The following is a 22,480-nucleotide window of genomic DNA, read 5'->3' as shown; positions in this document are numbered from 1 at the left end:
ACAGGCTCAATCTAAACACATAGTCAAAGTTCCAGAAGACCATTTATTACTCACAGCTCAGAAGTCTCTATGTATTTTGCTGTTCCTTCAATAGTATTGCAATATTCTGTAGCAAATTTGGTAATAAGTTGCAATAAAGTGGCACTTTTGTCCTCAACAGGTTCCCCATAGCTATTAAGCAGAGACTGGTACTGAGCAGCTAAAACGTTGATTCTGGTTTTCAGTTCTGGCAAGCAGTCCCTGATATGATGCATGAGTAGTCTAAAAATAAAAAACAGACCTTTGTGAGAGGGAAGGAATTTCAGTGTTATCTCCATCAAAAGAGAGATGAGACAGAAAATAACCAACAAAGGAAAACATTCGCTCAGGGAAATTACAGTAAATTCAGAAATTGAATTTGGAACCAAACAGAGCTTTCCTTATTGTTTCACTGTACAACACCAAAGTAAAAAGGAAAGGTAGATATAAATGATTACATATATTGTATATCAATCTACATTTCAACATACCTTGAAAAGCACACACAATTGTTTGGTTGTTTGGTTTTTTTTATATAATACCTGTTCAGTGTTCTAGCAAGATACTTAGTTCCATTTCGATTGGCTAGGGAGGGATACTTCTTTTGAAGAAAACCATATTCATCACGAATAGAATCGGCTACACTCTTCTTATTGTTAATATCCAGCTGACTCCTGAAGTTAAAAGACATAGTTTCACGCTAGTTAACATTCAAAAAACAATTCACACTTCTTTGCTGCCTGACAGGACAATTAACCAGCAGAGTTTTGCTTTAGACAAGAAAAAAGACAACTGTTCCTATTTCTTGGTCAATAAAGAAGTGGTTCATCTACTGTCCCATGGAGCACAGGTAAATCAGTACAGGTAGCAGTCATACACAGACTAAGCAAAAAACTTTATAGTACATGAGATTAGATCTAGCTGATGCAAAAGATCAGAGTGAACACGTACTAAAGACAGTACTGTGCTGTTAGCAGTTGCTTAGCCCTAATATATAGTATCTATTAGTGCTGAATTAGCAATAATGTGAATAGCTGATCAGAAACATCCCTCAAGCTAAAAAAAAACAAACAATCAATAGTGGGAAGAAATAATGCTACAGTTCTTCTAGAAAGGAATAAAGACATTTCTTCTAAATTAGCAGTTGGTTGATGGGAAGAACAACAGATTTTTGAAAAGTAAGCAACAGGTTTGTTGGTTGCTTATTTCAATGTCAAGTCACCTTACTCTTAAAATTCATACCCATGGCTAAAGAAGTCAAAAAATAGTGTAAATGTGCCCAGACAGACCTGTTCACTACTCCAATGATGCCAAGTTTTACTGGAATCACTCTGCCCATGAGCACATCCATAGCATCAGTGCCCGCATCCATGAGATCCAGCTTTGTGATAACAGCAAGGGTTCTTCGACCTATCAAAAGGACAACTCACTCACAGGGATGCTTTGTCTTCATCAAAGCTCAGCATTCACAAAGTTTCTCATACAATTGCATAAAATGTAATAGATCAAACCAGCAGAGACCAGCGCAAGAATGTGTGGTGCTCGTCTACCTGTAGCCTTTTATTAACAAAAGCGTAGAAAAATAACCATTTAGCACATATTGCTCCCCATGCATAAGTGGTTAAAGATTTAGGAAACATGCAGTTTGAAATTGTATAATTGCTAAATGTAATAAATATTTTTGAATAGTACTTGAGGTTGCTGTAAAGCATTTATGGAGAAGACTTAAGGCAAATAGGCAGGGGACCTGTAAGTGTGAGCAAACTGAACACGTTTCTAGGATATATGTAACACCACATCATGGCAATTCACATAATGAAACTATTTTTGAAGCACTTCTACTGCTGGAGAAGCTGCCAGAGGAGGTAACAGGACCACTTCAATCACTGTGCATCAAACACATTCTCAAAAGTACCAAGAGTCTGAAGAAGCAGCATGAGATTAATGAAAGAGATTTTTGTCAAATATGTAACTTAATGTTTTCTGAGTGAAAACAACTTTGTATTAGATACTGTGGGAGAAACAGTCACTCAAATTCACTTTGCATACTACTACAAAGCCTGCAACATGACCTGAAACTTCAGATCTTTAAAGCTTAGAATTTTGGGAAGTGATCCAAAAAACACAGCTGATCACTTTTACAGGAATAAATGAAAAAGAAAAGCTCCGCTGGCTGGAACCAGGACAATCTGACTAAAGAGAAAACCAAGGGAAGAGATTCTCCCTCGAAGCTGTGGACACAGAGCTGACCTGTAGTTTGAAAGCCAGTAAGAAATACTACTTCTATGAGAAGAATTTGATGGGAAAGCATACCAACACAAATTTTTTCCCTAATTTCAATATACCTATGTTCAGAGTATACACTTTCATAGTCTTTCAAATTATACAGTACCATTTATTAGTAAATAGCAGCTTCAGCTTTGTTTCAAAGTCATTAGGCAAATATAAAAGTTATCCTTTTTAGATTAAAACAAAGCAGTCAGTTCTGTCATACAAATGTGGAACACTAAAATGGATACTAAGAAGACATATTAATTGCATTCTCACCAAAAGTCATTAAAGTAACATCTAAACAGATAATTACTACTGCAGGATGACGTTATTTTCTCTTACAAAAGCAAAAATATTTGACAATAAAGCATGAAGTCATCCTAACAGATTACACTACTAAAAATCTCAAAACCACTAATATTCTGTAATGCCATTTTGTTGCTCTGAAAACAGATGTGGCTTGTAGGACTATTAAAATAGTTTTCTGATCTGTTTGTGAGTCAAAAAGCTCTTAAGATATTAATTGATCACAATTTTTTCTGAGTTGCAGAGGCTGAAACTGGAAATCTTCAAGCAAATATAATAATTGTATTTTCCAGGAAATTAAGTAACATTTTCCTCACTTCTTTTTGCTCAAACAACTTCTGCTTTGTTTTTTTGTTTGTTTGCTTGTTTTTTTAATTAAATTCTAAAATAAAGCTGAAGCTGAATTACAAGATCTACTTTTTCTTGCTGCTTACCATCTGGATCCACTTCCCGTGCAATTTTAAGTGCTTCTGAAGTGGCCATGTCTGTGTTTGCTGCTGTGACTGCCAGAATAATTGAATTTGGGTTGCTGATGAATTGAAGGATTAGTTCTCTTATTTGAAGTTCAATATCTTTGGGCTGATCACCAACAGGCACCTAGGGGGAAAAAAAATATAGTGCAGAACTACTCAAAACTATACATTTATTCCCATGTTAGATCACTAACTAAAGTTTTCAGCTCTTCCCTTTCTCTCTGGGGAGAAAAGAAAGAAGAAAGTGAGAGAAAGAGAGAAAGAGGAAAAGAAAAGAGAGAGGGAAAGAAAGGAAAAAAAGAAAGAAAAAAAAAAGAATGAAAAAAGGTCACTGTAACAGTGAATTGCACCAGAAACCTAAATCCTACACCAGAAGATGGTGACATCTCAAACGTATATAGCCAACTACTTTATCTGAAGGAAAATGTAAACAACTTTTAAGAACTGAAACACTAATCTAACAATACAAAACAAAGCTTAAGATCAAACGAAAGCTCCTTGTTTCAAAACACAGTGCTTTCAGAAGGAGAGCATTTCATATCTTACCTTTGTCATTCCTGGTAAATCCACAAGAGTCAGATTCACAACATTAGACGAAAAAATCTTAAGATGAATTGGTTCAGGACTGATACCCTAGAAATGTATTCACAGTAAAGTTAATCACTGTACCAAATTACTTAAATGACACTTTGGAAAGTCAAATCTGAAGTTCTGTAATAATACATATATAAACAAAAGAATACATTTCTTCCATCATGCATCTTATCTGTTTGGTAGAAGAAAAAAGAAAGCCACATCTGCCAACCAATTTCTTTGTATTTAGCAGTTGCCTTGTTATCCCCTCAATATAATGCATAAAAGGCTTTATTTCATACAATAATCACAGAATCACAGAAAGGCCTGGGTTGAAAAGGACCACAACGATCATCCAGTTTCAACTCCCCTGCTCTGTGCAGGATCACCAACCACCAGACCAGGCTGCCCAGAGCCACATCCAGCCTGGCCTTGAATGCCTCCAGGGATGGGGCATCCACAGCCTCCTTGGGCAACCTGTTCCAGTGTGTCACCACCCTCTGTGTGAAAAACTTCCTCCTAATATCTAACCTAAACCTCCCCTGTCTCACTTTAAGACCATTCCCCCCTGTCCTATCACTATCCACCCCCACAAACAGTTGTATCCACTCAGTCCTTCTCCGCAGGGCTGCTCTCAAGTTCTTCTTCTCCCAGTTTGTATAAATACCTGGGATTGCCCTAACCCAAGTAATTACACAGATATTCAGTAACACAATACTTAATTTTATAATCACACATGAAGGAATGCATATGGAAACAGTGGAAGCAAGTTTAATATTTTTTGCAGGATTATTGTGGAAGTTTTGAAGTAAAGCAACAACAATTCTCTGTGTTTTCTTTTAGCTTTAGTGACTTGACTCACGAACACAGTAAAAAATCATTAGACACAGTAATGTTGCTTGCTATCTCTTCTTCAGAACAGTTCAGTGCTTTTCACTTTTAGATGTCAGAACAGGTTAATAAAGCTTTCAGTAGCAAGAGAATCTACACCAAGACAAAGATAGAAAGTTCAGTATTTACCTTGTTATTTCCTGAAATTCTTTCTGTTTCATTTTCTATTTCCTGACGAATTTCATCAAAATCTGTATAGATCTGAAGTACAAAAAAGAAAGATTATGTAGATAGCCATTTATTCACAAACATCTAATAGTGAAATAGTGCCTGTTTCTCCAAGAGACAGTGAAAAATTATCTAACTATGTATACAGAAGGTGAGGGGGAAGAAAGGAAGAGTGACTAATAGCTACTGCAAAAGCTACTGCTGTGACAACAACCATCAGTGCTCAGAATTAAAGGAATCAGAATCTGATGGCAGTTACCAGCACTTACAACAATATCAGACAAGGCAGAAAACAAACTGCATTCACCTACAGAGAATTTCACATTTAATTCTACCACTAGTCTAGTTACAAGCTTTTGAAGTTGATGAACATCAAGCTTCTACTCCTTCACATCCTGGGAAGAGACAAAGAACACAGCCTATCATTTCCTTTTTTACATTCTTGTTTACTGTGTCCTCTTTCCATCAATGAAAAGAAGCCACCACCAAGCTACTCCATCCACATGTTTCCTCTGTGTTCCTCTTCAAGATCTCTTCAACTTTCAGTACTATCTACACAAAGTGAGGAAATCAGTTTAAACTAGTAAAACATCTGCCAACAAGGAGTTTTGCAGCTGGCAAAGACAATCAAAGCCTAATTCTTAACTTGAAATCCTCAGCCATCCCTGTTTCTCTCTCCTTGCTAAGTATTCGACTCTTCCTTTTCACACCCTTGTAATATACCTCTAAAGTAGTCAATTCCTCAGTGGACTAAAACAACTTGTGATATACAATTGTGTATATCAATTTAATTCATGCCCAAAAGAAAAGAAAAGCAGCAAAACAACATTTTTAGGGTCAAGATAAATAACTCAGCGGAATCAATGATCCACATACAGAGTTACTGGCAAGTAACTAAGGCTTTGGTTAATCTTCTACTCTTAGAAACAGAAAAACCTGAATATTCTGGCATGCAATATAGCAGAATGGTTCTCTTGCTTGGGAAAGGCTGCTCTGTAACCAGAGCAAACGTACCTTATTTTTGGTGTGAAGAAATTTACCCCACTCTTCAGCATCTATCTCTGAAACAAAGAATTGGTACATGAGGAAGAGGAAGCAGATTTTCCAATCACATTTTTCTGAGTTTGTTTGTTGAAGACTAGAATGTGATTTTTTTTTTTCAAGCAGCAAGAATTAGTTCACTTTCTGCTATTAGACATTAAATGGCTCAGTACAAATGCATTTATGATTCTGCTTATTTAAGCACAGCATCTTTAATTTGTCTCTCTTCCACAACGTCTGCCTTCATGATTGTGAACTGAGCCAATCAGCTGTCCTACCATTCTTTGGAAAAGGTCTGAGTTCATTAAAAAATCAGCTTGCAACAGAAAACAAAATAATTATTAGCAACAGCTTAAAAAAAAATACCCTGAAAAAAATATTCATCAGCTTATAGCAACTTTTCTTTTACCATGCAAATGAGATCAAATTGCAGCTGAAAGAAAAAGTTAGAAAAACCTGTAGAACCAAAACAAACAAACAGAAAATACATAAGTACTTTACATAACAATGAAGTCTTAGGAAAGCATGTCTCTTCCCAAATCTGTCATGGACCAAACATCTTAATCTGTCACCACAGATGCCTGAAATTACTTGGGGGCTCTTCAAGAGCAGTCCCAGAAACAGCAAAGACGGGTTGGTCAACTCCTGCTCTGTGGTGTAGGCAGCAGGCAGAGTCATGCTGCAGTTCCACAACTGGGTTTCCAAATACCAAGAGTTCCACATAGAGTTTTTCAGTTTGTGATCCTTTCCCCTCTGCTACTCAATGAGCAATCTGCTCTAGAAAAATAGCCTACACGAAATTTCACAGCTTAACAAACACACTGCTTACCTAACATTAAGTCAGCATTCAAAACATATTTTCACTCAAAGCGAATTTCAAGGTACTTCAATCAGAGATCTTTTAAAGGATTTGGGAATTAAAAGTGCAGAAAGTTCTATGAGGCAGCAACCACATAGAAAAGCAAAAGTCATCTCATTCTAAAGCAACAAGGTCAGAAAGCTAAAAAAAAGAAAACAAACCAAACCTAAATCACAAGACTTAGCAAAATAATCAACATAGTAGCCAATGTGTAAAAGAGTGATCACCAATAAAGTGGCATGAAATGGACGTGGTTAGTGTATACAGGCATGCACTTCATGTGCAGGGAGAAAAAGCAAACGGATAAAGGCAACCTTTAGAAAGGTGTCTTGGATTTTTCCATGTAGCAGGGTCTGCAGTTAAAGAGAAACAGCAGTGAATGATGTTTAAAAGTTTTCATCATATTTAACATATTTAGCATTTTATTAACCCTTCACCACGAGATTATATTACAAAGATTCACAAATGCATGCAGACAGATGTGCATGCTAGTCCATTACTGATGAGAATGTATAACATTAACAATATGCACAGCAGTAAGATCTTAGCACTGATAAATGATGAGTATTAATCAGATATTCCATATCACAAAGTTTACTTGATGATCTCTTTACTATTGCTGCTCATCTGATTCCAACACTTTACAATATTTTTGTCTGAGGACAGAGAAAAGCAACACTTGGTTCTGCAAAGCTGAACTTCTTTGGCAAAATACATTTGTCATCATTTACTCGTGGCAAGAATGAGACAAAGTCAGGTACGTATTTAGTGTCACTGGAGATAATATTACTGCAAAGGAAAGAAACCTGAGTTTTGCATCCATCTTTTTAAATGACGAAAATAAATCTATGCAGATTAAAAGAACCAATTACAGCAATTCTGAGACAGATTTAAGAAGAGACAACATTAGCTATCACCATTCTCAGCTTTGTGAGAGTTTCTCACCTATATAAACCCCATCACAAAAACAAACGAAAAGTTCAAAGTTCATTGAAGGGTTGATGAGTTTACGACTGTATTTTTCTGTGACACCAGTAGAGCCTCATGGAAGTGCAAGAACAAAATAAACCAGGGAAGACCTTTTTTTGTTGCATGCTGGCTTGTTTGGCACAAAATGCAAGGAGCGCAGCAACAACTGGCTCATCATTTTGGAAAGCTTGCTAGATCTGGGGAGTTAATTCTGATGTCTTGCACTTGTGGGTAAGTCAGAACTTTTTCAGTTGAAATACACCGATTTAGATGAACTGGATCTATTAAAAAAAAACAAAATTATTAAATATACTTCTGTCCTCACTGCTTTATTAGAATTAATGAACAACCACAGGCATACAGGAAAATCATTGTTAAGAGGCAGCTGTTTTTTTTTTTTTTTTGTGTTGGCTGATAAATCAACAAAATCACATACCAGCCTCCACCTCAAAAAAAGTGTAAAATGAAAGGACTTATTAATTTCACATCATTAAACAAGCTTAACTTTACTGTATAAAGGAACTACAGCAAAATGCACATTAAGGAAAAAAAACTACAGTACTTTCAAAGTTGTATTACTCATCCCCTCTTAAGAACTGAGAGAAAGATGATGGGCACAGAACCAGAAGATACAGCAAGATATTGCCACCACCACAATTTGAAAGAAATGGAGCAAGCACTCCTTTGTTATCTTCTTCTCAGGGAGATGATGTAGGACATGCTGTTTCAGATTTAAATTACTGGTTTTCTGGCAGCACAGAAATTTGCTGCTAGATTTAGTCCCATGCATAATTTTTTGGGTTTTTTTTTTTTTTTTAATATCAACCAACAGATTTTAAAAATAGATACAAAAAAAAAAAAAAAAAACAACAATGCATTTTATTGAGAAGTATTACATTTTAACCTGTTAACATCCATGGATCTAATGAGAGGGGTTTTTTTAAAGCTTTAACAAGATACAAGTTTTCCTTGCTATATATAACACAAGAGAAGATTGAACCTGTGATAAAAGGCTTAGTCTTAACCTCAGCCTCAGAGCACATGGAGGGAAAAAGAAAAAAAAAAAAAAAAAGGAATAAATGCAACGTCCCAAGAAGTACAGCAGGTCTCATTTGGTGCAAATGTAAGTTTAATTCATCCTAGAAGTTTCATTTTATATAGTGGGAATCTTTCACCTCACTCACCTGAAGTCTATGATAATACACAGACCTTTGACATTTGAAAAAAAAAAAAATTCCCAATGGTTTTAATTTAATGCATTTGAGTTTTTAGGAAAGGAGGAAGGATTCGCATCAGGACTTTGAAAGTAAGGATTCTCAAGGCAAGGAGGAAAGGATTGATAAATGTGACAACACAAATTACAAATCACAAGGAATCACAAAGCAATAAGGCAGTTGCACTGAAGATCTGGTCAGGCAAACAGTTCACAAGCACATTCAGAAAGCAACACGCTAAGGCTGATGATCTCTTGTCCAAGATTTCGTGGATAAACCATTCACACCAACAAGGTCTTACCCACAAGTCTTCCCTCTACAAAATTTATAACATTCAAGCTGTACCTCAACATGCAAGTCATAATAAAGGTAACATCTGTATCTGTCAGTATAACAGGCTGCCATCTGTTTTTTTCCAAGCTTGATCCCATGTTTTCAGATGAAACAAGATAATCTGTGCATAAACTAAACCGCATCAATGACAAACTCATTGATTTGCCTGAATTTTTGAGGGAGAAGAGAGGCAAGTCAAATGCAACTGGTGAAAGTTACAGAAGTTTGTTCTTAACAAACAAGCCCACATTTCTCTCAAAGGAACATCCAAAAGAAATTATGTCTTAAATATTGATGGTTTTTTCTAAAAGTCTAAATGGACCTTATAAATATTAATTCAGCCCAACATCCTAGTGCAGTAATACAATGATCCCACTTCCAATTTAAAAATCAAATCCCTGGATCAAATGCAACCTACAGCAGAAAACCTCTGCCTTGACTCGGAATTCCCTTCATTACAAAATTATCTTGTATACCTGTAAAGTCACAGAGAATAACAAAATCCTGTTTTATGTAACAACCCAGAATCAAAGGTTGTTGTTTTTTTTTTTTAAAGTACCAAAACTCACGTATTGTGCAAAGCAATTAGCATGAAGCCACTTAGAAAGAAATCCAACGTGCCATTCTTAAACAATAGGCAAGAGAGTCTATGCATTCCCTATCTTTGAAGGATTTCAAGGCCCAAATGGATAAAGACCTGAGCAATCTGGTCTTGAGCTCAAAGCTGGCCCTATTTTGAGCAGAATACTGGACTTCAGACCTCCCTGAGATCATTTCCATTCTGAATTATTCTATGATCTCTTCACAATCAAGCACTGCCTGGATTGTACACTGAGTCATGCATGCTGAAAGCACTTAATTGTTATGAATCAGAACTGTGTTTTCTGCTTGCAGCAATATTGAAAATGGAAGCTTTAACCTTTCAGCTGCCCAACTTTAGTAACTGTTTTTCAAAATCACAGGGGCTGGAAGGATCCTCAACAGATCAGTGAGTCCAACTGCACTGCCAATGCAGGTTCCCTGTAACAGGTAGCAAAAGTAGGCATCCAGACAAGTCTTGAATATCTCCATAGAAGGAAACCTCTCTGGGCAACCTGTTCCAGTGCTCCATCACCCTTACTGTAAAGAAGTCCTTCTGCATGTTTGTATGGAACTTTTCATGTTCAGGCTTTAGGCCACTGCTCCTTGTCCTATTGCTACGCACCACTGAGAAGAGCCAGGCCTCATGCTTTTGCTTCCCACCCTCCTTGAGATATTTACAAACATTAATCAGTTCCCCTCTCAATCTCCTTTTCCTCGGGCTGAAAAGACCAACAATTACAAATATTACACTGCAAAGAACTTGATACCCTAACTATTCCTAGAAATCAGTTCCGAATAATTTAGACACACTGAGAAATAATAACTATAAGCCCAAGATTATCACACCATCAAAAGTCTGTGTAACTTTCCTATCTAAATTTAATGTGTGTGTGTGTGTGTGTGTGTGTGTGTGTGTGCGCGTGTGCGTGTGACAATCAGTAAGTGGCTATGCCTCTGGTGTTCCTGTGAAAGAGCAAGAGCAACAGGAGTGTTCAAACTTCCAAGGGACCACTGAGATGACTTTCTTCATCTGAGGCAAGGTCATAATGAAGCATCACAGAAGACAAAAGCTTCAAGGTACACCTTCAGACAACTTAAAGCATCGTTCTTGACGTGCTTAAAATCTCTCGGAGTAGCTCAATCAATTAGTAACTGTAAGCTACAAGAACACATCCAATTCTCCTCACATCTGCCACAGCTTTCTTTGGTTTTGGTTCTCCTACTGCTTAGTCCAGAGCTTATCCATCTCTTCACCTCCTTCTAAAAAGTCACACGCTCCTAACTTCAAGGAAAGGTCTTATTTAAACAGCAAAAGAGAAAGGGGAGTAAAGCACACACAAGGAAATCTTGTTCTTGATGCTTCATTATCAAAACTGACAATCGTTATCAAAACTGAAATGCTTCCTTTGGCCTGATTTTCTCAAAGGCACTTGCTAAGAACAAACAGGAATGCTTAAAACATTAAAGATATTCTAAATACACAAAAGCTTTTGATGTCATGACATTTGCTTTATGGACATCACAGTTGTGACAATGGCAGTCTTTTCTTCCAAGGAAACTTATTTAAAAAAAAAAAAAAGTGTTTTAAGATTACAACAACTGATTTTACAGTAAAATACACCAGAAAATTAAAAGTCTATTTCCTGCTACAACAAACACACTCTTGGATCACACTTACCATTTTCATCTCCAGCTGTTTTCCGACCATCCTCTGGGGAAACATGCACCAGCTGCAGAATGAGGGGTCTTCGGGTCACAACTCCGGTACCTCGTGGGAGCAGATCCCTCCCCACAAGGCTTTCCAACACTGAACTCTTTCCACTGCTCTGAAAATTGGAATACAGTTACATGACCTTCTTGAACAACAAAATGCTGCCAGTGTATCAGTTTTAGTTTGTTTTCACTCCCTTAAACATCGTTCAGCTATCCTCTGCTATACAGTTATATGGAGCATTCAACAGACTTGTTATATCTAATAGGGATACCATACCACATAGGCAATAAAGGACAAATCTGATATAAAACAGTAAATTTCTAAACTTGACCTTGACATTTAAAAGCCATGGTGATAGATGCATCTTCTATTTTTTAAAGCTAAATCAAACAAGTAAAAATAAATCTATGTCATTTTCTAACATCTTGCAGTAACACTTAACACTGTAGTCCAACACGAATAAAAGCAGGAACATCAAACAGAAAACAGTAACTATATACAATTTGAGTCCATCAAGCCAAGACAATCCTGTACTTCTAGTAGTTTTTTATTATTATTCATAGATACTATGTTACATTGGCTTCATTAGTACAAATGATGCTTTATAATCTAAACGTATGAACAGAAGTTGTTTTATGTTGTTTTTCCTCCTCTGCATGTGTGTGTGCATGTATACACACAGATATCTACTACTGGATGGCTGCAAACATCTATCCATAGAATAACAATCTGTAAGAAACTGTGAAATGCTTAGAGGTTGGCAAATTCTAAACTCTCTTTAAGCACCTACATTCAAAGCATTCCGTAAAATCTCTCACAAAACATCAAATTAGGCTACATGGTCCAATAAGAAAATGTGAACACATGGGTTGTAAGAGTGGTTCAAGATTACTATCATATTAAAACTATCATATCTAAATTAATAATAGACACAGTTATGTCACCATAGTAGTTTGAAAATCTGACCATTAAGATTCTGAGGGTAGTGTTTTGTTTTTAATATTGTATTAATATTGCATATGTATTCAATTCTTCCTGTTTTCTGTAGTTAATAAGTCAACATGGGCACGTCATAAGAAAACCTGCCCTGACAATCACAGTAGTCAGTTAGGAGTTGCTACTATATGAATCATCTTACCAAACAATTACTTATCAATATCATTTGTTTTAATGGATGAATAGCAAAACAACACAGATTGTATACATTTTTCCAAATAAATCTACATCAAATTCCATGGTAGTCAATTGAAAGGAAGAGGTGCAATCCCAGGCACATAGACAGGCTTGAAAACTAGGCCCAGGTGAACCTAATGAGGTTCAACAAAGCCAAGTGCAAAGTGTTACACCTGGGTCAGGGCAATCCCTGACACAAATACAGTCTGAAGGAAATGAGAACAGCCCTGAAAAGAAGCCTTGGGTGTATCAGCAGATGAAAATCTGAATATGAGTCAGCAGTGTGTGACTGAGAAGGCCAACTGCATCCTGGGCTGTATCTACAGAGGGGTGGCCAGCAGGATGAAGGGGATGGTCCATCTCTGTTCTGCCCTCATGAGGCCCCATCTGCAGTACTGCGTCCAGGCCTAGGTCCCCCAGTGCAAGAAAGATGTGAAGCTGTTGGAATGGATCCAGAGGAGGGCCATGAAGATGCTCAGAAGGCTGGAGCACCTCTCCTATGAAGAAAGGCTGAGGATGAAGCTGGGCTTGTCTGCACTGGACAAGAGAGGGCTCCAGGGTTGGAAGGGACCTCAAGGATCATGAATCTCCAACCCCCCTGCCCCATGCAGGGCCACCAACCTCCACATTCAATACTAGACCAGGCTGCCCATTACACCCTTCCAGAACTTGAGGGAAGCCTATGAACAAGATGGAGAACAACTTTTTATAAGATTATGCAGTGGCAGGATAAGAGATTATAGCTTCAAGCTTAAAGAGTGTAGGTTGAGATTACATGTAAGGCAGAAATTGTTCACAATGAATGTTGTGAGGTACTAGAGCAGACTGTAGCTGTAGATGCCCCATCCCTGGAGGTGCCCAAGGCCAGGCTGATTGGGGCTTTGGGCAACATGATCTAGAGATGTCACTATGCACGACAGGCAGACTGGAACTAGATTATTTGCAAATGCCTCTTTCAACACAAACCATTCTATGATTCTATACTAAATTACACACGGAACTAGAACACTATATCCTACATCACTCCCACAGCCCAGGTATTTTCAGACGTAAAAGGAATTATCTGAATCCTTTGCAGTGGTTTAATAAATGGCAAATGTGAAGTCATACATTTGATGAGACATTGCAATACTCCACACATCAGGAAATTTGTTTCTAATTGCATTAGGTTTCCTTACTGAAGCAATCTGCTTTTGGAACATGATACACTATCTAATAATGCACTCCTTAATCTGGGTCCCATATACATCCATTACCAACAATTATCTGGAAGCACAGCAAGAGGAGCAGTAAAAACAAAACTGATCTTTCTCTGCCAGGGGGGAGAACTGAAAGACACGGAGTCTGTTCAGAATATAAATTCAGTTCAGACAACTTTTCATATCATTGTAGGCAGGGACTAACTATTACTTAGGAGTAAGAGTAGAGTAAGAGTACCAGAGAATTTGAGGGGTTAAATCTGCAGCACCATTATGCTTATTTTATCATCTCCATGGAACTACTGTCATGATTTGAAGCAAGGACAGAAATACCAATTCCAGAAAAGCATCAACACATTCCAATCTTCTGTGGCTAATCAGTCAGGTTTTCCTCTGGACCCTGATCCTAATTTGGCATATCTGCAAGCCGTAATGACCACGGGAACTTTTTATAAACTGCTCAGAAATAAGTGTTTAATGCTCTGCTCTGTTACCCATCTGTCTCACCAAGTTCAGTGGACAGCAAAACAATTTTAGAAGTACAAATAGAAGTACTAAAAAAAGAAGGGAAGATACGCACAGGGACTGAACTTAAGAAATGTTTTATTTCAATACACATTACGTATGATGTAAATCTTACCAGTTTCTTATTGCTGCATAAACAGTTATATTTTCATCACTGTCAACATCTTTTTCAGATTAATCTAAAAGAATCAAGGATGAAGGACAGTAACAGGGAAACAGTGGGGCACTTCTCTCAAAAATTACAAAGCTGAGATCTGTTAGAACTGTGACAATAAAAAAAAAACCAACAGCATTTCTACTCATTAAACATCCTTGTGACCCTGCTTCACATCCTCATTCTACCTTCCATATTTACATGTCCCTGCTTATTTTACCTGTGTGCTCTTCTAAGTATCAGTACACATACGCTCCCATCCATTACACTAATTCTTATGAGAATAATTTCCTTTGCAACCAGCTGAATTACCAGCCACACTTCTCAGGAATTCTGAAGTGGTGGATAGGACATGACTTTGCCCAGCTTCCTTTGCAACAAGATTTTATTTTCAGAAACTCTTCAGGGTTGCTGACATGGCAAATGGAAAACATTCTGCATTGAAAATTTTGAAGTGCTACAAAGAACCCAAAGTGTATAAATACAACTTATCCTAACATTCACCTTTGTAGCTTTCTTATTCTATTTCCAAGTCCTCAGTGACCTAATTAGCAGTCCCAATTTTAGAAGCCATGCTCCCCATATACAGTGTGCCAAGATGCATTCTCCATGTCCAAAAGAGCACTGACTCAACTCTCTCCTGCTATTGACATTTCCTCTCCATTTTGAGTCTCAGTTAGAGGCAGAAAGGCCTACAACATCCTGTTGGTGAAGATAAAGGCAAAGAAGACAATGCATACCTCAGTCTTACCTGTGCCCTTTGTCACTAAATCATTAGTCACCATTAGCAACATGCTAAGAGGAGACTGTCCTTAAGGTCATGCCAACTCTTTTGAGCTTCACTTCCCTATGTCTCACAGGACCTCAACAAGCAGCTCAGGGGATAAGCCAGCCTGCTCCTAGGGAGCCCATGCTGCAAGAAGGCAACACGCAGACCCACCATGAGACTCACTGATACACAAGCACCATTAGAATTTACAGTCATAGGTTGCATATTTCAAGTGTGATTAAAGTAATAATGGGCTTGGCTGCACACATTTTAAGTCATCTTATAAGAATCCATTGCCTTCCTAATGTTTGGGAAAGTTGTCCTGGGGAATTTCCAACAAAAACTGGTTCAAGTGGGGGTAAGTTTTCTTCATCACAGAATCCTTAAAATTGGAAGGGACCTTTGAGGGGGGCATCTAGTCCAACTCCCCTGCAATGAACAGGGACACCACAGCTAGATCAGGTTGCTCAGAGCCTGATCCAGCCTCACCCTGAAAGTCTCCAGGGAAACAGCATCATCCACATCACTAGGTAAGCTGGTCCAGTGCCTCACTACTCTCACTGTAGAAGATTTTTCTCCTTATATCGAACCTAAATCTACCCACCCTGAGCTTGAAGGCATTTCCCCTTGTTCTATCATCATTCCCTTCAAGTGGACCAGATAAACGTTTAATTACCTAATCAAACAGCAAAATAAATAAATAAATTGTACAGAAAAAAAACAATTGTAAAGAACTCCCAAAACAGAATACAGACTTACTACAGGACAGCACAAGAAAATAAGAACGCAATAATAATAATAATGAAACATTTGAGAGTGATCGGAATGGCAAATAGGAGAGGTTTTGCTTCTCTGTGACCCAGCTCCTGAAGAATTTTCTTCAGATAAGCAATGTGTCTACTTTGACATCTGAGACAAAATGGCGGAAATCCTGCAACTTCTGTCACACAAGAAACGATGAGAAAGGCCCTGCAAGCTAAACCATTTCTTAGCAATGAATATGTGTACAGCTTACTCAACTCTAATTTTATTACTGGGAAATATAAGCTGATGCTTATATTTTCACTGTTTTCACATGTTTTCACTGAGGCACAATCCACAGGAACATTACCTTCTTTTTAAAGCATCTATGTGGGTACCTCAGTCAGGGTTTCTTCCTGACTGGTATCCATGGGGAGTCTCTTCACAAAAGACAGCTCATGCATGAGCAGCGAGAAAAGCCAGACCTTACAGAGCTCCCCCCATTGTTCAGGAATCCTGTATTCGCAACACACTTAAAAAGAAATGCAGGCCAAACTCTAACAGATACACAGAAGATTTGCAGTTCTATCCTTTCTCAATACATCAATTCCCAAGGTCCTCTGATACTTCACTTGAGACAAAAACACCTCATTTAATTAGAATCAACCAGTACCGGTTATTTCACGGAAATGTGATGTTTAATGATCCACATTTCAAAGCATGAAAGATTGCCCTTAAATATCATCACTTATATCATTCTTGTTATTTTTTTTTCAATCTAGAAAAGCAAAACAAAGCCAAGTTGTATTTCCAAATGTAAGAAGCCCTAAACAACTGAGACACTGTTTGACTTTTTGAGAGGAAGTCGGTGATCCTCCTGGCTCCCAATACAAGGAAATCTTCTCCAAGACCTACACAGCTGTTTTCTCTCCAGATCCCAAAACACACTTGCCAAGGCTTGTTCCTTTCATTACAGATTCTCTTAGTTTTCCTGAAAACATGTTTTCCTTGTGCTGTCTCCTGAGGGAAAGATATAGGATCTGTCCATTTTAATTACAATACAGTTTTTCAAAGAAGAACTGCTACCAATCATAAGAAGAGAACCCTGGCATCGAGCACACAAAATTACTGCACTATTTCACTTTAGCAGCAAAGTTTGTTATGCCTGGCATAAGAAAACACCTAATTAACGTCAGCTTCATTTTGCTGCTTATTTGAAACACTCACCAGAACAGTCAGGGCATGATCTGACAGAAGGAAGGGATGGCAAAGGGGAAAACAGTTATGTCTGTAACTAGATACAGGGAATTACATCGAAACACAAAGACACTCAAAAATTAAATTAAATAACACAGAAAGCTTGCAAAACCCAGGAGCAAAAACAAGTTCTCCCCAGGCAGTAGAGACAGCACTAAAGTTACGGTGCAGATCCATCCACCCCATCACAAAGGTAAAAGGGATCTAAAGACAACTGCACTGAAAACCCAAGAAATATTGCTTGTCCAAAAAAATGAATAGGGAGGATGCCCAATCCTGACATGGGCTTGCACAGAGCTTCCCAGTTGCTTGGCACAACCTCGAGTTTCCTTCACTTAGAACTGTCTTTTTGCCAACCATGGATTAGGATGTGCTGTTGGATGAACCAAGTGCCCAAGTTCCCTCTGCAGGGAAGGGCACTGAAGCTCTGTGCAGCATCAAATAAAATGCAAAAATAAAAATGAAAAACATTGAAACTGTGCAAAATAAAAATGTCATGCTCATCTATGAGGCAATCACAGAGCCTTAAGAAACAGCTCCTTTGGATGGCAGCAACCAACAGACCAAACTACAGTAAGTGCTGTAAGATATACTTCAACACTGTAAGTCCCAAAATAGCATTTACTGTCACGCAGTCTTCAGTTACACATAAATGTCCACTTGAAAGGTCTTTTCAAAATCCCTTCATGAATTGCAGCTGGTTACTCAAGCAATTTCATCATGAAGTCTCTATTATGATCAAAGCACTGCAAAGCACAACTTTTTCCTTTCTAAAATAACACTGGTATTAGGAGAATCCTTTGTCACAGATCTAGCACTAATGTTAGTACGTATCTAGGTCAATGACTTCTAGAAACCCAAAAGAGATGCCAAGAATTAAAGATCTGGAAAAAAAAAAAAAAAAAGAAAGAAAAAGAAAAAGGGAATTCACTTCTACACATCTCAAGACACAGATTCTGTTGATGTTTATTCTGAAAGTCATACTCTCTTCTGTAATGTAGGTATTTCTATTATAATACCTACACGTCCTTAACACATAAAAGGCCATACTCAGTTGTTCTTCCCTGCATCTCATTTTAACTTTAGTATTTATGTGTTCACACCTCAACACAACCTCCTTAACCCTTACACGGATCATAAAGCAAAGCACTGGCATAAAGCACATCATAAGGTCACAATACCATTTGCATACTATTCCCAGCCTGCACACCGTTTTGCATTTCAACAACACAGCTGTAAGGTGGCAACTGAAATACTCAATCAGGAAAAATAGCACACGTATCTGGGAAGGACAGCAAAACCCTAAAATAGCAATAAAAAGTTGGCAGTGTAAGGATGCCCTGCAAATCCTATCAGCAGCAGTCCACAGTTTTCTTAACAGATTCCATACCAGGGCACAGAGATGACTCTTACAGTTTTTGTGTGGAAAACAAGATGGAATTCTCAGGTGACCGAGTCATAGGAACACCACTCAAAAAAGGGCGAGAGGTCTTCAAATGTCTAACATTTGTGGGGGAACGCTTTGTAATCAGCATCCAAACCTATCCAGAAAAAGGAAAAACTAGGATACGTCATTCATTCAAAACAGAGGGACAGTACAAAATGAATCCTACAGGCAAGTTGATATAGGAAAAACCTTCTCAAAGAAAGGAAGGATTATACATAGTTACTAACTCTACAACAGCTAGAAAACAAAGAATTAAAGTGGGGTACTTTGATGAGAACTGAAGGCAGACGTAAGCACAAAACACAACAGAAGTATAGTAAAGAGGTACAGAACATAGCTAAGAATAAGGAACAACAAAAATCTACATTTTACTTTTCTTTGCTGAATATGTAGAGATGTCATTCAGGAAAAGCAACAGGGAAACAAGGAAAAACAGCAGGAGAAATCAGAGAGCAATAGAAACCTTAACCAACTGCACTTGCTTCCACAAAGGAAAACGGAGGAGTGAAATTCAAAACTGTTTGTGAGTGTTACAAAAAGGAGAAAAAGTAGAGACTGCATATGCCTGAGGCCACAAAGAAATCAACTATGGAAAAAGCTTTGAGTCATACAGCACTTAGCCAAAAATATCATAAGGAACATTGTTAAAAGGCAGGTTTCAAAAACACATGGAAGCCAACTCCCTGCAGCAAAACTGTCAGATCTAAGGACATATGTGAGACATCTCCAGAAATCTGGTCTGCCATAAACTAGACTGAAATGACTAAAACAATACAATCTTAACTATAAAATAATTGCATAAAATAACTACAGAATCCCTGCGTCCATGAAGACAATTACATTTTCCAGGAACCCTGACTAAAACAAAAGAACAAAATTAGGATACGATTTCCCATACATTTTGCTACATGTTCTCCTGAGGTATATAAAAGCATTCAAGCTGGTTTCCTAAAAGATACAGTATCAGTATACTTTACCATTCTGGACACCAAAGGGGTATTAATACTGAAGGGTAGGCCACTCAAGTGAAATATACATAGGTCTCTATGAAAATAATACCTCCCATTTGTTTCCTTGGAAACTACAACAGAAACAAAGAGCACAAGAACACTATATGATAGAGCAAATTCTCAGTACAAAACACTACTTTTCAACATAGGTACCACCATGAGCTACACGTTTTTGCCAGCAATAAATAAAAGCCTGCATGCTACACTCATGAAAATCTGCACCAGTGGAAGTGAGCCTCTGTTTCACAGCTGCTATGACAGTGTAGTTGCTAGGAAAATGTTGCCCATACCGTCCATCTTCCACTGGCCTAAACAGATGGAAGTCAGAAGAAGCCATATCCAGACTATACTGCGAGCATTGTAGGAAAGTTAGGGATAGAATGGCAACGAGCTCCACGATCTTCCAACTGGTATGAGGCTGGGTGTTGTGGTGTTGCAAGAGAAAAATTGTTTTCTTTCCTGGCCTGACTGCAAGTTTGAAGCTTCAGCTTAGTCAGTGTTGCGATGAAGTAGTCAGAGTTGAAGGTCTGTCCGGGTTTCAGGAGATCCAGAAGGATTATCCTTTTCCCATCCTAAAAGACAACGTGCATCACCTTACCCGCTAAGGGCTGTGTCCTGTTAAATTCCCATTGAAAAAGTTCATGTCACCACTCCATGGTCTGCCATTTTAACTCTGGTTCTCAGTGTTGACACCATGTCCCACCAGTGGTAACGATTCAATACAGAAACTGTCACCTCATACTGGTTCAAAAGGTCCTGACAAACTTGCATATGCTGTTCTTTCTGTTGCTGTGGGAGAACTCACGGAACCCACCTGATACAAAATTTGTGACATTCCAGTGTTGCCACCATGATTTCCAATGCATATTCCAATCGATATTCAGCTCTGCACAGAGTTCCCTGCTTGTAATCTGTTGATTTGTGCGGATCAGCTGATTGAGACGGCCTTCATTTCATGACATGACAGCTGTGCATGGATGTATGGAACATGGCTTGCCTTTCACATCACTGTCACCACTGCTGAAACGTACCATCCACTGCCTCACTGTCCTCACATCCACTGTTTGGGCTCCATAAATGTTCAATAAGCCTCAATGAATGACAGTGGGTGCCATTTTTTCCGCACAAGAATTCAATAATATCACTTTGCTTCATATGCACTTCCATGTCAGACACCATTTAGTCAGACTGCCCCTCTGCTGCCATCTGTCACACCACAACAAAATGTAATGAATGGAATATTGGTGGGAAGGTTCGTCCTCTACTGCCATCTTACTTACATCCACCTCTGACGCTAGATACAATTGGAGCATTACTTTCAAAGTAGCCTTCATATGTGAATATATTCTTACATACTCCATGTACTTTTGAAAAGTTAACTAGAATAAGGTTGATACAAGAGACTTCAACACATCAGAATGAAGCAGAAAAGAATACTCCCATGAATTCCACATATAAAAATGCCACACCTCTGCCTCACACCTTTCTGATAGAAAAATAAACAAAAACAGCACTGACAACAACAAAACCAACTTACTGACATTACTGTTAACGTAAATTAGATTGGAAGTTTCTGTAAAGTGATGGGCTCCTGTGCTCTCCAGAAACCAAGGACCTGATATAACCAACCAGCGCAAAGTCTCCTCCTCAGTACCAGTGCTCTGGACCTCTTTTCTAAGGCAGCTGACACAGACTCTGAACCACCTGACTGATGCTGGCTAAGCAAAGGAAGAGCTCACTGCCTTACAACCAGTCCTGCACTATGACTGGCTTTAAGGAAAGCTCTGCCATACTTCAGCTTTAAGCTTGCAGTTGGTGTCTTCAAAGTCACATAATGATATCTGGCTGCAGAGCAGCTAGCACAATTCTCTTGACATCAGCCTACTATTGTTGAGTAATGGCATACATTCAATAAATAAAAAGATGGTGTATTAACGCCAAGTTTTGGTTGTGCTTAATGTTTCATTTTCACTTCTCCACAGTTGCCACCGCTCCCCTCCAGCACGCTGTGTTGCCAGAAGTTCTGCTGAGGAACAGCGTCCCATTCGGACACATCTGAAGGCTCTGGAGCTGCTCGTTCAGCTTCACAGCTTTAGAGGGCTGGGACACACGGCCACAGTCAAGTCCCTTGACTGTAACGCCAAGTCAAGCCGCTTTCACTGCCAACCATTAGCCGAGACAAAGAGGTCCCAAAGGCGGAAAAACAGCTCAGCGACCCCGCAGCACGGCTGACGCCCGTCCCTCCGCTCTCCATCCCTGCGCCCGGCGGCCCTTAGGGCCGGGGGAAGCCCCGGAGAGAGCCGCGGCCGTTAGAACCGCTCCCGGGCAGCCCGAGGAAGGAGGGCGGCGGCAGTGGCACTCCCAGCGGAACGGGGGGGCCGCGGGCACAGCTGAGGGCGTCCCGGCCGCCCTCCTCCCCCCGTGCCCTTGGAAACGGAGACGGCGGGTCGGCGGCCCAGGAGGAACGGGGGACGCCCCGACCGCAGCCCGGGGCGGCGAGACCCGGCCGCGCCCGCTGTCCCGTCCCTCCCCCGCCTCACCTGAGTGCCCACCACCACGATCTGCGGCAGCTGGATGATGTCGGCCCCCACCGTGTTGAAGACGTCTTGCAGCTTGTTGATCACTGGGATCAGCGCCTCCATGGCGGCTGCGGAGGCGGAGGGCAGCCCGGCGGAGCCGGGGGAAGAGAGAAAGCCGGGGGAAGGCGTCGGCGATGAATGGGCGCGACGGGCAGCGGCTCCCGTCAGCCGCCTCCTCCGCCTGCCGCCATTGGCGCCGGCCCCCGCGCACGGC

The 22,480-nt window shown here is 39.4% G+C and overlaps 1 protein-coding gene across 4 annotated transcripts in view; it reads right to left on the bottom strand.

Annotated features, from left to right (window-relative positions):
• The window catches only part of DNM1L (dynamin 1 like), a 34,475-nt gene extending 11,995 nt beyond the window's left edge, over positions 1 to 22,480 (bottom strand). For 2 of the 4 annotated variants that reach the window (XM_052669401.1, XM_052669403.1), the window contains exons 1-10: positions 22,228 to 22,480; positions 11,377 to 11,524; positions 6,915 to 6,953; positions 5,715 to 5,761; positions 4,662 to 4,733; positions 3,615 to 3,701; positions 3,030 to 3,192; positions 1,308 to 1,428; positions 561 to 692; positions 55 to 261 (exon numbers count right to left, since the gene is read on the bottom strand). In XM_052669401.1, coding sequence (XP_052525361.1) covers positions 55 to 261; positions 561 to 692; positions 1,308 to 1,428; positions 3,030 to 3,192; positions 3,615 to 3,701; positions 4,662 to 4,733; positions 5,715 to 5,761; positions 6,915 to 6,953; positions 11,377 to 11,524; positions 22,228 to 22,329 — 1,118 coding nt within the window. In that variant the 5' untranslated portion in view covers positions 22,330 to 22,480. The remainder of the gene's footprint in view (positions 1 to 54; positions 262 to 560; positions 693 to 1,307; positions 1,429 to 3,029; positions 3,193 to 3,614; positions 3,702 to 4,661; positions 4,734 to 5,714; positions 5,762 to 6,914; positions 6,954 to 11,376; positions 11,525 to 22,227) is intronic. The other 2 variants (XM_052669402.1, XM_052669405.1) reach the window with 2 other exon arrangements.

The sequence above is a fragment of the Tympanuchus pallidicinctus genome, unplaced genomic scaffold (genome assembly GCF_026119805.1).
Source record: "Tympanuchus pallidicinctus isolate F22 unplaced genomic scaffold, pur_lepc_1.0 scaffold8, whole genome shotgun sequence".
NCBI lineage: Eukaryota > Metazoa > Chordata > Aves > Galliformes > Phasianidae > Tympanuchus > Tympanuchus pallidicinctus.
Note: the sequence above shows the minus strand (reverse complement) of the source record. Positions and strands in the feature narration are given on the sequence as shown.